Raw genomic sequence first — 13,552 nt, forward strand, 5'->3', positions numbered from 1 at the left:
GTAAAGTTCTTTCCAGCTACTCATGGGCCTAGGGATTTTTGTCACTGCCATTGTTACGAAAATTCCTCTTTAAATGACTGCTAATAGGGAACAAAGGAGAATAAAAGCCTAGACTGCAGTTGAAAAGGTATCTGGGTTGTTATTTTAATTATATAGAGCCAGGCGTGGTGGTTCACGCCTGTAATCCCAGCACTTTGGGAGGCCGAGGCAGGTGGATCACTGGAGGTCAGGAGTTCGAAACCCACCTGGCCAACATGGTGAAACCCCATCTCTGCTAAAAATACAAAAAATTAGCTGGGCATGGTGGCAGGTGCCTGCAGTACCAGTGAGGCAGGAGAATCGCTTGAACCCGGGAGGTGGAGGATGCAGTGAGCCGAGATTATGCCACTGAACTCCAGCCTGAGCCACAAAGCAAGACTCTGTACAAAAAAACAAAATAAAATGAATAAAAATTATATAATTATTATAACAATTATATATTAAATATAATTATTATAATAATTATTATATATAATATATATATTTAAATTGTTCTTTTTTTCTCACTAGAACTTAATTTCTCTCCTGTCCTCAGAAACTTAAGCACCCTCAGAGGCCAGAAGAGTAAATACAAATAAAGGAAAAGAGGGAGCCATGTGGTCTATGGCCAGACTAGAGAAGATGCCCAGCCTCACCACATTCACATGTAATAACATAAAAATGTGTACGCTCACTAAATCCACCCATTTCAGGGATGAATTCAGCTGGATTTTATGTCTGTGACTGGAGCTGTAAACTCATTAAGGGCAAGAAAAGTACTGTGCACACTGCAAATGTGTGAGTACATGCTGTGTTCCTGTTCTTAATTATTCTAGGTGTCAAGAGACACCACCAAAGAAGGCCAGCTTCTAACTGTCTATGTGTCTTAATCTGATGACCTTCTTCCTCGCGGCAAAAAACAAAAACACCCAGCAGCACCAGGCAGAGAACCAGCAGCCATGGCTCTGCGGAACGTCAGTGGCACCTGAGCAAAGCTTGCTGAACAGGAGCTCCCGTGCTTCCTTTGGTGGCCGCCTTCACCACGCTTTCCTTTTGGCATGTGATAGAGGGAATAATTCAGTGCCTGTCCCCCATTCCTCATCAGTTGAGGGAAAATGAAACCAAACAGAACATCTGACCCAGGAAAGGCAGGTGTTGGACAGGCAAGCTCCCAAGTCCTCCTAGCAGCAGTGCTCAACCTTGGCTGCCCCTTAGAAACACCTGGGGAGCCTTTCCAACATGCTGTCAGCCCAGGCCACGCACATCAGACTCTCTAGGACCAGGGCCCAGAGCTGTGTGGTTTTCAAAAAGTCCCCAGCTGATTTTTATGTGTGGTCAAGGTTGAGAACTACTGCTGTAATAAAATAAAATGCATATGCATGGCTCATAATTATCACATAAAAGTTAACCTTTCTAACAAAAGGTTAACATATTTATAGGACTGCTGTATAGCAGCCTTGGGGGGAAGGCAGGAAATTGTATAAAGGGAATAGAATGTTGCATTTGCATTTTGATAATGAAACGAAAAGAAGTTTCAACTCAACCCTTGGTAATGATTTATTTCCTATGTTGGGTGCCGGATACATAGATGTTCATTGTATTATTTTTAAATCGTGTTTGAAATATTTCATAATACATTCTTTAACTTGAAAAGATTTATAAGTGTTAAATATATACATTCTTATGCTTCATAATACCTGTGCACTTTTAAAAGTGAAATTACTCATAATTCTACCCTGATGCCACTTCTTCATTCTCTTGCTAAATAATCACTGTCAGATGTCAAACTTGGATTTATATATCTCTTAGTTACATTTCATATCATGTGCACATTTAAAAAACAAAGGAACATATTGTAAATATTGTTCTGTAATCTGTTTTTTTAATTTAACAACATATTCTGAATATCTTTTAAAATAAGTAGTTATTTAAGCAGGAAACTTATGTAATTTATTCTAGAAGTATTGTTGGGCAAAGATAATGAACGACTAAAATTTTAATAACAACTGCCCCATCACTCTCCTGGAAGAATGTATCAGTTCTCAACCAATAGCATGTTTTCTTGATTATTATCAATCAACTTAATGTTTGCCCATGTGAGAGACAGAAAATGATATGTGGTTTTCATTTACATTTCTCTCATCCATGATGGTGAATAGTGGGAGACAGAGAGAAAGAGAGAGAGAGAGTGTGTGTGTGTGTGTAGGTGAGTGTGTCAGTGTGTGTCTGAATTGTCTCTCCCCACCTTTCCATCAGGATTGTATAAAATTTTGCAATTAGGAAAATAATAAATGTTGAGTGTTTTTGTTATTTACAGAAATTGACGTATCCTCCAAATATAACGAACAATTTATATTGCAAAAATCAATGAAGATATCAATTTAATTATTTTTTTCTGGTCTCCAAGGAATCCAAGACAGGGGAAAAGGCAAATAAAGAGTTAAATTTGGTCAAGTCCATTTTTACAAGATTTAGATTGAAAATTAAGAAAAAAGTTCAAGTGGAAAATTTGTTTAATTCTTCTTTCCTCTTTTATTATCCGGAAAACTTCAAGATAATACACCTCAGGCATTGGGCCCAAATATGACAGATAAACAAATGAGTAGTTTGAATAATATTGGAAAGCAAAGAAAGTAAGGGCAAGTCTAACAGAGAGAACCCACCAGGGAACTTGACAATTATTATATGAGCACATAGTAAAAATTCTCTTGGAAATAGAAGCTTCTTTCCAAAACAGACAGTGGAAAAGAAAATTGTTTTTCTCCAAAATTCCCACTTATTTATTTTAAAATGTTCCAGAATCAGCCTCACAGATGGCTCCGTGAATGCTTTAGTGCCAGACATGATCTATGGTTGAAATAAGATGCAAAATCTATATAAATCAAGGTTACTGGGTAAACATTTGTTTCTCTGTAAATGTGGCTTTTGTTAAGGGGAACATACTCATATTCAGCCTTGCCAGCTTTCCTATTTACCTCCTCGGGAGACACTCAGACAGAAACATGACTAAAGAAGCCTTCACAACAATGCATTTGGTTGATATTTTCATTACCAGTTAGGTAAGCCAGTTAAGAGGCAACCTGTGAGGCCAGGTCCAGTCACTTTGGGATGTCATTAGGTTATATGAGTAGGGCATAAGACAGATGCACAAAGCCAGAGGGCTGGGGTGGGCAGGCAGCTCGCTCTGAGGGACGGAGAGGAGGAAGTTTGTCTCCAAGGTGCCAGATCAGTCCAACTCTCTGCACCCTTCAGAGTCTATGGACCAAGTTCTAAGAAGCAAAACCACTGCCAGTGGTTGATACCTGGGATACCCATCTACTCTAGTTATTTCTTGGTCTAGGAAAGCAAGTCTTTCCTCCAGGGCATAAAGACAACTCCTCCAAGGCCAAAGCTGCCACTTTCATCATTTATTTTCCTTAGTAAGGCAACTGATGTGGAAAATGATTTTCAAAATTATCTTGTTTGTATCCCCGGGGCACAAAAAAGGGTAAACTGCAGCTTGGTGGCATGCTGCTATAGAAAATGAAGGAAAGATTGAAGAGGTGGCCTCCTGATGGCATGTGAAAAGCTCCCATTTCCCGTGGGATACTGGACTTCAGTCAGAAACATCAGCATTATCAATCAAGTGACACTGTCTGAAACAGGGAAGAGACTTACAAATCGGCTGGAGTTGTTGTTCCGGACGGTCTTGGCGTTCCCGAAGGCCTCCAGCAGTGGGTTGGACTGTAGGATAATGTCCTTCACGTGCTGTCCCAGCAAACAGACTGGAGATTAGGAAGGTGTGAACACCTACCGCACAGTATGCCAAACTTTCTCTAAGGAGCTGGTTTCTGAATGCATTAAGGCGAGGGGCCCCACATCCATGTGTCACTGGCGGGGTTTCTGAAGGATTTATTCTTTCACCATGACAGACCTCAACCTGTTTGTGTATTTGGGTCTTCCAGTTCTCATGGCTTGATACAGGATCCCCAGGAGCCAGGGTGCCACTGTGAATCAGGAACTATTCACACAAACGTTCTCAGCTTGGGTTTCCAAATTGATTGCTGCAGCTTCACCTTGCACTTGTGGGAGTGCCAGGTATCACAGCAGGAAAAAAAGTGAAGTGGTACATGAAGGGGTGCCTCCTTGCTGTTCTGGCCAGGGTCTTTCTTCTCACTACCCCTTCCCAACTAGTCTACCCACCCATCTCATCCCACCTCCACCTGCTTCACTGCAAGTCATCTTAAGGAAAATTAACCCACTTCCCCCCCGCAAACAAGGTCATGGAAATACAGCCTGGTGTTTCTCAAACTTTAATATTCATGAATCACCTGGGGATCTTGTCAAACTGCAGATGTGGACTTAGTAAGGTTGGGGTAGGGCCCAAGAATCTGCATTTGTAGCCAGCTCCCTGGTGTTGCTGGTTTTGCCAGCATTGATACACACTTTGGGCAGCAAGGGTCAACAGTGGATTGTGTGGAACAAGTCCTGGCCTACTAGGGGGGAAGGATTTGTTTTTCAGACATCCCAGTTCTGTGCAAAAGTGTGCAAAACACACCATAGACATGAGACAGCTCAAGAGAGAGAATTTGATGTTGGAGAAGTCTTTCAACAAGTGAGTCATTCCTTGTACTTCTAATTATTCACATGCTATGGTTAAACATGTTCCAGAAATAACAAGTCTTCTGGCTTGTGCTCTTTAGCTACTGACTAATTCCAAGCCAAGGGCTCTGTATCATTGTCCTCATAGGAAAACAGGAAGAGGAAAATCAACATTAACTGTCTGCAGTCTGGCTACCAGGTCGCAGGGGTGTAGCAAAGAGGAGTAAATTAATGCACTAACTACTGACTGACTATGTAACAGCCAAAGTGTTCTTCTGGCACCCTCCTGAACCTTCAGGAGAGAAACTGCCATGAGAAATGAGAACTGGGCTTTCACTGTGACTGGGGAATCATCCTTAGCAATGGCACTAACGGCAATTCTGGGGGTGGTCCTTTCATGGGTCAGTTTCAAAGCCTAGAAACACACTTTCAACTCTCTTTTAAAAACTCATGGATTTATAAAACTCTGCTTTTCTTTGTACAATCAATTTTGAGTTTGTGGATCTTCATTAACTCTATCTTTTTTTTTCGCTGGCCACACATGCCTATACCATTTAACAACACTCAGCTTCTCTCAGGAAGAGAACAAAAGACAGAATCTTCTTCTATCTTTTCCCTTTTTAAATTACAGACTTTAAAAATGAGAATCTTTATATATCCATCCATCCATCCATCCATCCATCCATCCATCCATCCATCCATATGTATTCATCAACAATCAGGGATGTCCAACAGAATTCTGTGGCATGCGGCAGGCACATTAGGGAAAAGAGAAAGAGCAAACCAAGGTAAAAGAGCAGCTCATCGGCCAGGCATGGTGGCTCACGCCTGTAATCCCAGCACTTTGGGAAGCCAAGGCGGGCGGATCATGAGGTCAAGAGATCAAGACCATCCTGGCCAACATAGTGAAACCCTATCTCTACTAAAAATACAAAAATTAGCTGGGCGTAGTGGCACATGCCTGTAGTCCCAGCTACTCAGGAGGCTGAGGCAGGAGAATTGCTTGAACCCAGGAGACAGAGGTTGCAGTGAGCTGAGATTGCACCACTACACTCCAGCCTGGCGACAGAGCAAGACTTTGTCTAAAAAAAAAAAAAGAGCAGACCATCTGTAAAACAGCATCCTGGATTCTTGTCTCCATGTCAACCCTCTCAGGATCCAGTACAATCACAGGAATAGAGAAAAGCAAGTGCAATCACAGGAATAGAGAAAAGCAAGTGCAATCACAGGAATAGAGAAAGCAAGTACAATCACAGGAATAGAGAAAAGCAAGTACAATCACAGGAACAGAGAAAAGCAAGTGCAATCACAGGAATAGAGAAAAACAAGTGCAATCACAGGAATAGAGAAAAGCAAGTGCAATCACAGGAATAGAGAAAAGCAAGTGCAATCACAGGAATAGAGAAAAGCAAGTGGACTGAACCACATGAACCCAGGTTCTAGAGCTGCCCTTACTGTCCAATATGGAAGCCATAAACTACCCCAACTGAGATGTAACTGTAGAATACACACTGTATTTCAAAGACTTAGTACCAAAAAAATAAAATATCTCATTAATTTTGTTATATTGATTATATAATAGAATCTTTTTTTTTACATATTGGGTTAAATAATATTATTTTAAAAAGTAATTTCCTTTTTCTCTTTCTACTTCTTTTAACATGGCTACTAGAAAATTTAGAATTACACATATGGCTTGCTTCATCTTTCCACTGGACAGAGCTGCTCTCCATCTTCCTTTCATTCAGAGAAGGAGGCCACTTTAAGAACCCTTCACTCTGCAGCCTTAGTTTGCTCTTTCCCTTTTCCCTGATATGCTCTCTACACGCCACAAAATTCTGTTGGACATCACTGATCGCTGATGAACAGATATGGATGGATGGATGGATGGATGGATGGATGGATGGATGGATGGATGGATACATAAATATTCTCAGTTTTAAAGTCTGTAAGTAAAGAAGGGAAGAGATAGAGAAGATTCAGTCTTTGGTTCTCTCCCTGAGAGAAGCTGTTGTTAAATGGTATAGGCACGTCTGGCCAGCAAACGAAAGATAGAAAGAGTCGATCCCCAAACTCAAAGGAGGAATGTTTGGCTCTACCTTAAGCTTTCTGATCTACCAGTACATGATAGAACACTATTTAACTAATATATAGGCGCCAGACATGGTGGCTTACGCCTGTAATCCCAGCACTTTGGGAGGCCCAGGTGGGTTGATCGCTTGAGCTCAGGGGTTTGAGACCAGCCTGGGCAACGTGGTGAAACCCTGTCCCTACCAAACATAAAAAACATTAGCCAGGCATGGTGGTACACACCTGTGGTCCCAGCTACTTGGGAGGTTGAGGTGGAAGGATTGCATAAGCCCAGGAGCAGGAGGCTGCAGTGAGCCGAGATCGCGCCACTGCACTTCAGCCTGGGTGACAGAGTGAGACCCCATTTCAAAAAAAAAAAAAAAAAGAATCACAATAAAGGGAATTTTGTGTGTCTTTTAAAAGTCTATAGCTGACCATGGCAATAACATTAAATAGTTCTGATTTAAAAAACTAATCTTTGGAATGAATTCTGTCACCAGTGGTGCACAGTGGTGATAAGCGCCAAGCTTCAGCTGCCCCTTACGGACCTCAGCTCTCCATCACCATCATCCATGGCTCTGGGGAGCAGGCTCTACTCATTCCTGCCAATGCTGATTTTAATTTTCACCTCTTGAGTGCCCTCATTCTCTGGATCTTTTCTCTTTCCTAACATTTCCTTTACACTTTTTAATCTCTCTTTTCTCCTTCTCTTTTTCCCCTTTCTCTGTCTATGTCCTTTAAAATTTTTATAAGTTTCTTGAATTGGTAAGTGGTTCACATAGTTCAAACCATGCAAGTTTCTAAAGGGTATACAGGAAGGGTAGGCCCTTCTCCCAATCCCCCAGCTCCCCTCCCTCAAGACAACTGTTGTTGACAGTTTCTTGTGTATACTTCGAGGGATATGTGACACATATCCAAACAAATAGAAATATACACTCTCTTCTGATCCCTCAAATGGCAGCATATATTACACACAATGTTCTGAACCTTGCCTTTTGTAATTAATCATATATGTTAGAGACCATTGTCTATCAGTACATGAAGCCTCATTTTTATTGGTGTATAATATTCTATTATATAATGAACCACAAATTATTTCACCAGTTGCCTAGTGATGAACACTTATTTCCAGTCTTTTGCGTTACCAAAATCGCCAGAAATAACTTTATACATGTATTATTATGTATACATTTCAGCATCTCTAAAGAATAAATTCTTTTCAGAACTGCTGCATTGAATGGCAAATATGTATAAGTTTAATAGATTTTGCTGAAATGTCCTTCATTAAAATGTACTAGTTCATCTCCTACCAGCAATGTATGAAAACAACTGCGTCCCTACTTCCTATCAATCAAGTGTTTAAAACATGGTAAGATTTTGGCCAATCTGATAGGCAAAAAATAGTTTTCTAATGTAGTTTTAATTTGTATTTTTCTTGTTATCATGATGGTGAACATACTTTCATGTTTTGTGAGTAATTTATCTTTCCTTTTCTATGAGTTGTCTTTCATGTCCTTTGTTTATTTTCCTTTTGGGTTGCTGAACTTTTTATTGATTTGTAGGAGTTCATTATATATTAGGCACTTCTACCTTAAAATATGCTATTCCTTAATCCCAGCACTTTGGGAGTCTGAGGCAGGCAGATCATGAGGTCAGGAGTTCGAAACCAGACTGGCCAACATAGTGAAACCCCATCTCTACTAAAAATACAAAAATTAGCTGGGCGTGGTGGGGCACGCCTGTAATTTCAGCTACTCAGGAGGCTGAGGCAGGAGAATCGCTTGAACCCGGGAGGCAGAGGTTGTGGTGAGGTGAGATCGCGCCACTGCACCACTCCAGCCTGGGCAACAGAGCGAGACTCTTGTCTCAAAAAAATATATACATACACACACACACACACACACACACACACGTGCGCGCGCTATTCCTTTCCATTCCAGATTTCAAGTTTCACAGTTATAGAAGAACCAGTGTCTTTTCTGTGGAAGAAAAATTATTCTCTAACAGCAAATGGAGCCTCTTACATTTCCCACAGCATAAGGTATCATAATGGGCCACTGCCCACTCACCTGGACTTTGGGGCCTCCTCCAGACACTCTGGAGATGTAGCTCATGATATATTTGGCAGCCACTGTTTTTCCAGCACCACTTTCACCACTAAAGAAAAACAGACAAAGTGCCCACCTGAGAAGTGGATTACAACCAGCTCCCTTCCTTGTCCCCCTCCATCACACAAAACAGACAAAGACAAAACAGGCAGAAAAGAATCCTTTTTTTTTTTTTTTTTTTTAAGTGCAACACCAGTAGAGAAAGGCAAGTTACAGCAGGATTAAGTCGCCCATGTGAGTCGGATTAACATGGTGTGGATAATTACCACTGTGCACATCACTGACCATTAAGCATTTTACATGCCCAATAATGGGGGATATGATCAGGAAAATTATGGAGTATCACAAGGGTGGAATTCTGCATAAATTACAACTGACATGAAGACTGTAAACACAGGAAACAAGCATATGAAATCATGTTAAGTGAAATAAGTCATTCAAGTTATATACAAAACATGATTACAATTTTTTTTTAAAAGTACCTAAGAAAAAAAGACTGGAACTACCATCAAATGTTAACAAAGGCTTTGGTCAAGGCAGAGACTATGAGAAACTTGTTTTAATTCATTAGTTTTCAAACATTTTGTAATGCATATGCTATTTTTGTAATTTAAAAAAAGAAAAGAAAAAGTGGGCACTCTGAGGTTTCAAACCATGTGCCTTGAACTGATGCAAGCTTCCTTATTTTGGAAGTTCTAAAATTAAACCTTGAAGCAATATTACACATCCTGAGTAACAAAGGCCACCTTCCGCTGGGTAGCCTTCCTGCACGGGGAGAGCCTTTGTTAATAATATACAGTCTGCTCTTCAAAATTCCCATTCTTCCTTCAAAATCCCCCTGAATTGATAATGACCTCAATTCAAAACATGCTTAAGTCAGTCAGATTTTTCATCTTTCTGTTGGTACCCTTTGTGTTACCAGGATAAATTTAAAGCACCCCATGTCATATAAAATGATGACGGGAGTTAGTATGAAAAATTCAGGCTGTTACAAGTTCATAGGACGATATTTTTGTTTGCTCTTTGCAATAAAAAATTTTAGGGTGCAGGGCAAATGTTCTGTGAATATCCAGCCCAAATCGATTGTTATCAATTGCTGAGTTACCCAATAAAAGAGAAAACATTTGCTTAGGGAAAAACCAAGCAAGGCGACCCTCCCATTCCCAAAAGGAAACTGAAATTTGAAATAATTTTACATTTCAAAACAAACCAAAACAAACGAACAAAGAATTGAGCTGGCCATATAGCAAAACTCAGAACTTCGCTGAATTTCCTTGAACTAATAATATGGTTTTAAAGAAATTATGGGGAGGTGGGAACCATCCTCTGTTCAGAGCTCATGACCTTCAAAAGTCTGAACCCATCTATGCAATTCACTCACCATCCTAGTGCTATGCTCCCGGCTTCATGGTCACATGAGTAAGAAAACCAAACTGAAATTTCATAAGCTACAGTAGCAAGTAGAAAACCAGCAAGCCTGGGACAAGCTGTCACACTGCTTCCAGAGGACATGCTTACTCACAGTCAGTAAGTAGGTCTGGCAAATTCAACTCCATGGGGAAATTATATTTCAAATGGTTGACATACTCAGATGATGTATTTACTAGATCCAGGGTCAATACATGCACTCTCTCATTTGAATTACATGTTTTGGCAACAATGAAACTCCATTTTATAAGTTGTAAACAACGTAAACATTCAAGAATATTGGAAAGTTCAAGATTACAATGGTACAACCACCCAATATAATATTGCAGTCATTTGAAATACTTACGAAGACTATGTAGCAACATAAAGATAATGCAGCTAAAGTTAAGTGGTAATGTGAAATACCTATAAACTATATTTATAACAAGTTTACAACTATGTGAAAATAACGTATGGACAAAAACAAATCCAAAAGGAAAAAGAAATATTCCTGACTTGTTAGGAGGCTGGTATAGGAATGGTTTTTTGTGTTTTTTTGAAATGGAGTCTCACTTTGTCGCCCAGGCTGGAGTGCAGTGCACAATCTCGGCTCACTGAGACCTCCACCTCCCAGGTTCAAATGATTCTCTTGCCCCGGCCTCCCAAGTATCTGTGATTATGGGTGTGCACCCCACACCTAGCTAATTTTTTAATTTTTAGTACACACAGGGTTTCACCATGTTAGCCAGGCTGGTCCCAAACTCCTGACCCCAGGTGATCCACCTGCCTTGGCCTCCCAAAGTGCTGGGATTACAGGCGTGAGCCGCAGCGCCTGGCTCTTTTTTCTTTTGATGTGCTTTCTCATAATACTTAATTTTTTTTTTTTAGATTTTTAGGCCGGGTGCAGTGTCTCATGCCTGTAATCCCAGCATTTTGGGAGGCCAAGGTGGACAGATCACTTGAGGTCAGGAGTTCGAGACCAGCCTGGCCAACATGGTGAATCCCCGTCTCTACTAAAAATACAAAAATTAGCTGGGTGTGGTGGCAGGTGCCTGTAAGCCCAGCTACTCAGGAGGCTAAGGCAGGAGAATTTCTTGAACCCGGGAGGCAGAGGTTGCAGTGAGCCAAGATTGTGCCATTGCACTCCATCCTGGGCAACAAGAGTGAAACTCTGTCTCACCAAAAAAAAAAAAAAAAAAAAAAAAAAAATTGTTTTCAAAGATTTTTTGAGATTTGTGTCTTTCAGAGTTTTTAAAACAGCTTTTCCAGAGAATAAGGGGGGGATCACACCTCACAATGATAATCACCACTGATCAATTTCATTATATTATTATACAACTTCCTATATATCACCATGAGTATGTATATTTTCCTTAAGTTTACGCTGTCACATTTAAGCTTCGTTAGAACAAGCTGGAAAAGAGAGAGAGGGTGAGCACGAGCAAACCCTATTAGAATCAGAATATAAAATAATATATATAAAGTAGAATTTATTAAATTTAAAAAAGAATTATAAAATAAAAGTAAAGTAATCCTAATAATCCCCCCACTGTGTCTTTGGTTAATACTGTATTCAGACATGAAATATTTTGTCTCTTTTGTTGGAAACAAAAGAAAGTAATAATAATGGAAAGTAGCTCTTTTCATACATTAAAATAAGTATACCATTTCCAAAAATAGGGTATCTGCATTCTCAGTAACTGTGATATTTTCCAGAAGACTTAAAATAATTAGTTCTCACTAAACATTGATCGGAATTTTCATTACTTGGTTTCAATTTACAGACACTTAAGAAGAATTTTTATTGATCAGAAGCTGCTGATTTGGTCAAAATATGGTACAATAATGGAATGTTACAGAATGACTTGAAACTTACAGTATATACAACCATAATTATACTGGCCTATTTGGGATGAGAAAATACTGCTTCTTCTTGGGGACTAAAACCCAAGTTAAAAGAAAGTGAAGGTATCAGACAAAATAATATATCCCAAATTATTTACTTTACATCTCATAGCAGTTGTTGTAGGGCAACTTGCTTTGTTTATGCTTCCAGGCAGCTCTTCCTAATTTAATTGACTTTTAAAATGGACATGCACACACACACACAAATACTCTAGAAATTAGGAAAATATGCCAGTAGTTCCCACATCTGGCAGTCTATCAGAATCGTCAGAGTACTTTTTAATTGCCCATGTCTGGGCCCGTCTTCTGACCTGCTGGATCCCAGTCTCCAGGGACAGGGTCTAGGAATAGGAATTTCTAACAAACTCCCTAGTTCTTGTATAGCCAGCTGGGAATAAGCCAAGCAATTTTAAATCAAAATCATAACAGACTTTATAGGAAATATTAATTCAAATAGGAAGTATTGTAGAGTGTGTGTCTGTGTGTGTCTGTGGGTCTGTGTACTAACTACAGAAATGGAAACATACGGTAAAATATCAATGAAATGGAAAGAATGTTCTGCGGAAAAAAAGCCATTTACAATGGTATAATCCGAGGACCATAATTATTTTTCTGAGAAACGTTATTCCTCACTTAAAAGTCAATAATATTTTCTATTCACTTCAACTTATTCAGCAAATGTAAAAATATTTCAGTTCCTTTTTTTTTCTTTTTATTTATTTATTTTTTTTTGAGACGGAGTCTTGCTCTGTCGCCCAGGCTGGAGTGCAGTGGCACAATCTCAGCTCATTGCAAGCTCCACCTCCCAGGTTCACGCCATTCTCCTGCCTCAGCCTCCCGAGTAGCTGGGACTACAGGCACCCACTACCATGCCCGGCTAACTTTTTGTATTTTTAGTAGAGACGGGGTGTAACCTTCTTAGCCAGGATGGTCTCGATCTCCTGACTTCGTGATCAGCCTGCCTCAGCCTCCCAAAGCGCTGGGATTACAGGCGTGAGCCACCACACCCGGTTGTTCTTTTTTATTTTTATTTTTTGAGATATTCCATAAAATAAGTAGGATCAGCTGTTATCACTGTTGGAAGACTCACCAATGCACTCCCATCCCCCATTTCTGATCTCAAAATCTCTCTCCTGGTTGTTTCTGTACCACAGGAACTGGTGTTCCCTTGTAACTGGCTGAATCAATGTAATTGAAATGTCACTTTTCCAACTTTTTGTTTGTGGTTTAAAAAGGACAGACACTTAAAACAAAAATGATGCCTACTTTTGTTCACCCAACAAGCATTGTCTAACACTCCCCTGCCCCAGTGTGTTAAGCCGAAGGCTAGAATGAGATGTGGCTCCTGTCAGAGAAGAAGTCACTCACTGTTCCACAGGGCAGTCAAGTATACAAAGGCTATTAATAACACAGTGGCGATGGGGGTATGGTTTTAGGGATTTGTGGGTGGCAACTATCCCTGA

At 40.1% G+C, this 13,552-nt stretch overlaps 1 protein-coding gene across 1 annotated transcript in view; it reads right to left on the bottom strand.

Moving 5' to 3' along the window:
- MYO1E (myosin IE) overlaps positions 1 to 13,552 on the bottom strand; it is a 240,413-nt gene that overhangs the window by 94,280 nt on the left and 132,581 nt on the right. The window contains exons 5-6 of the mRNA XM_050796778.1: positions 8,739 to 8,826; positions 3,676 to 3,765 (exon numbers count right to left, since the gene is read on the bottom strand). Of these exons, the coding sequence (XP_050652735.1) occupies positions 3,676 to 3,765; positions 8,739 to 8,826 (178 nt within the window). The remainder of the gene's footprint in view (positions 1 to 3,675; positions 3,766 to 8,738; positions 8,827 to 13,552) is intronic.

This window comes from Macaca thibetana, chromosome 7 (genome assembly GCF_024542745.1).
Source record: "Macaca thibetana thibetana isolate TM-01 chromosome 7, ASM2454274v1, whole genome shotgun sequence".
Classification (NCBI taxonomy): domain Eukaryota; kingdom Metazoa; phylum Chordata; class Mammalia; order Primates; family Cercopithecidae; genus Macaca; species Macaca thibetana.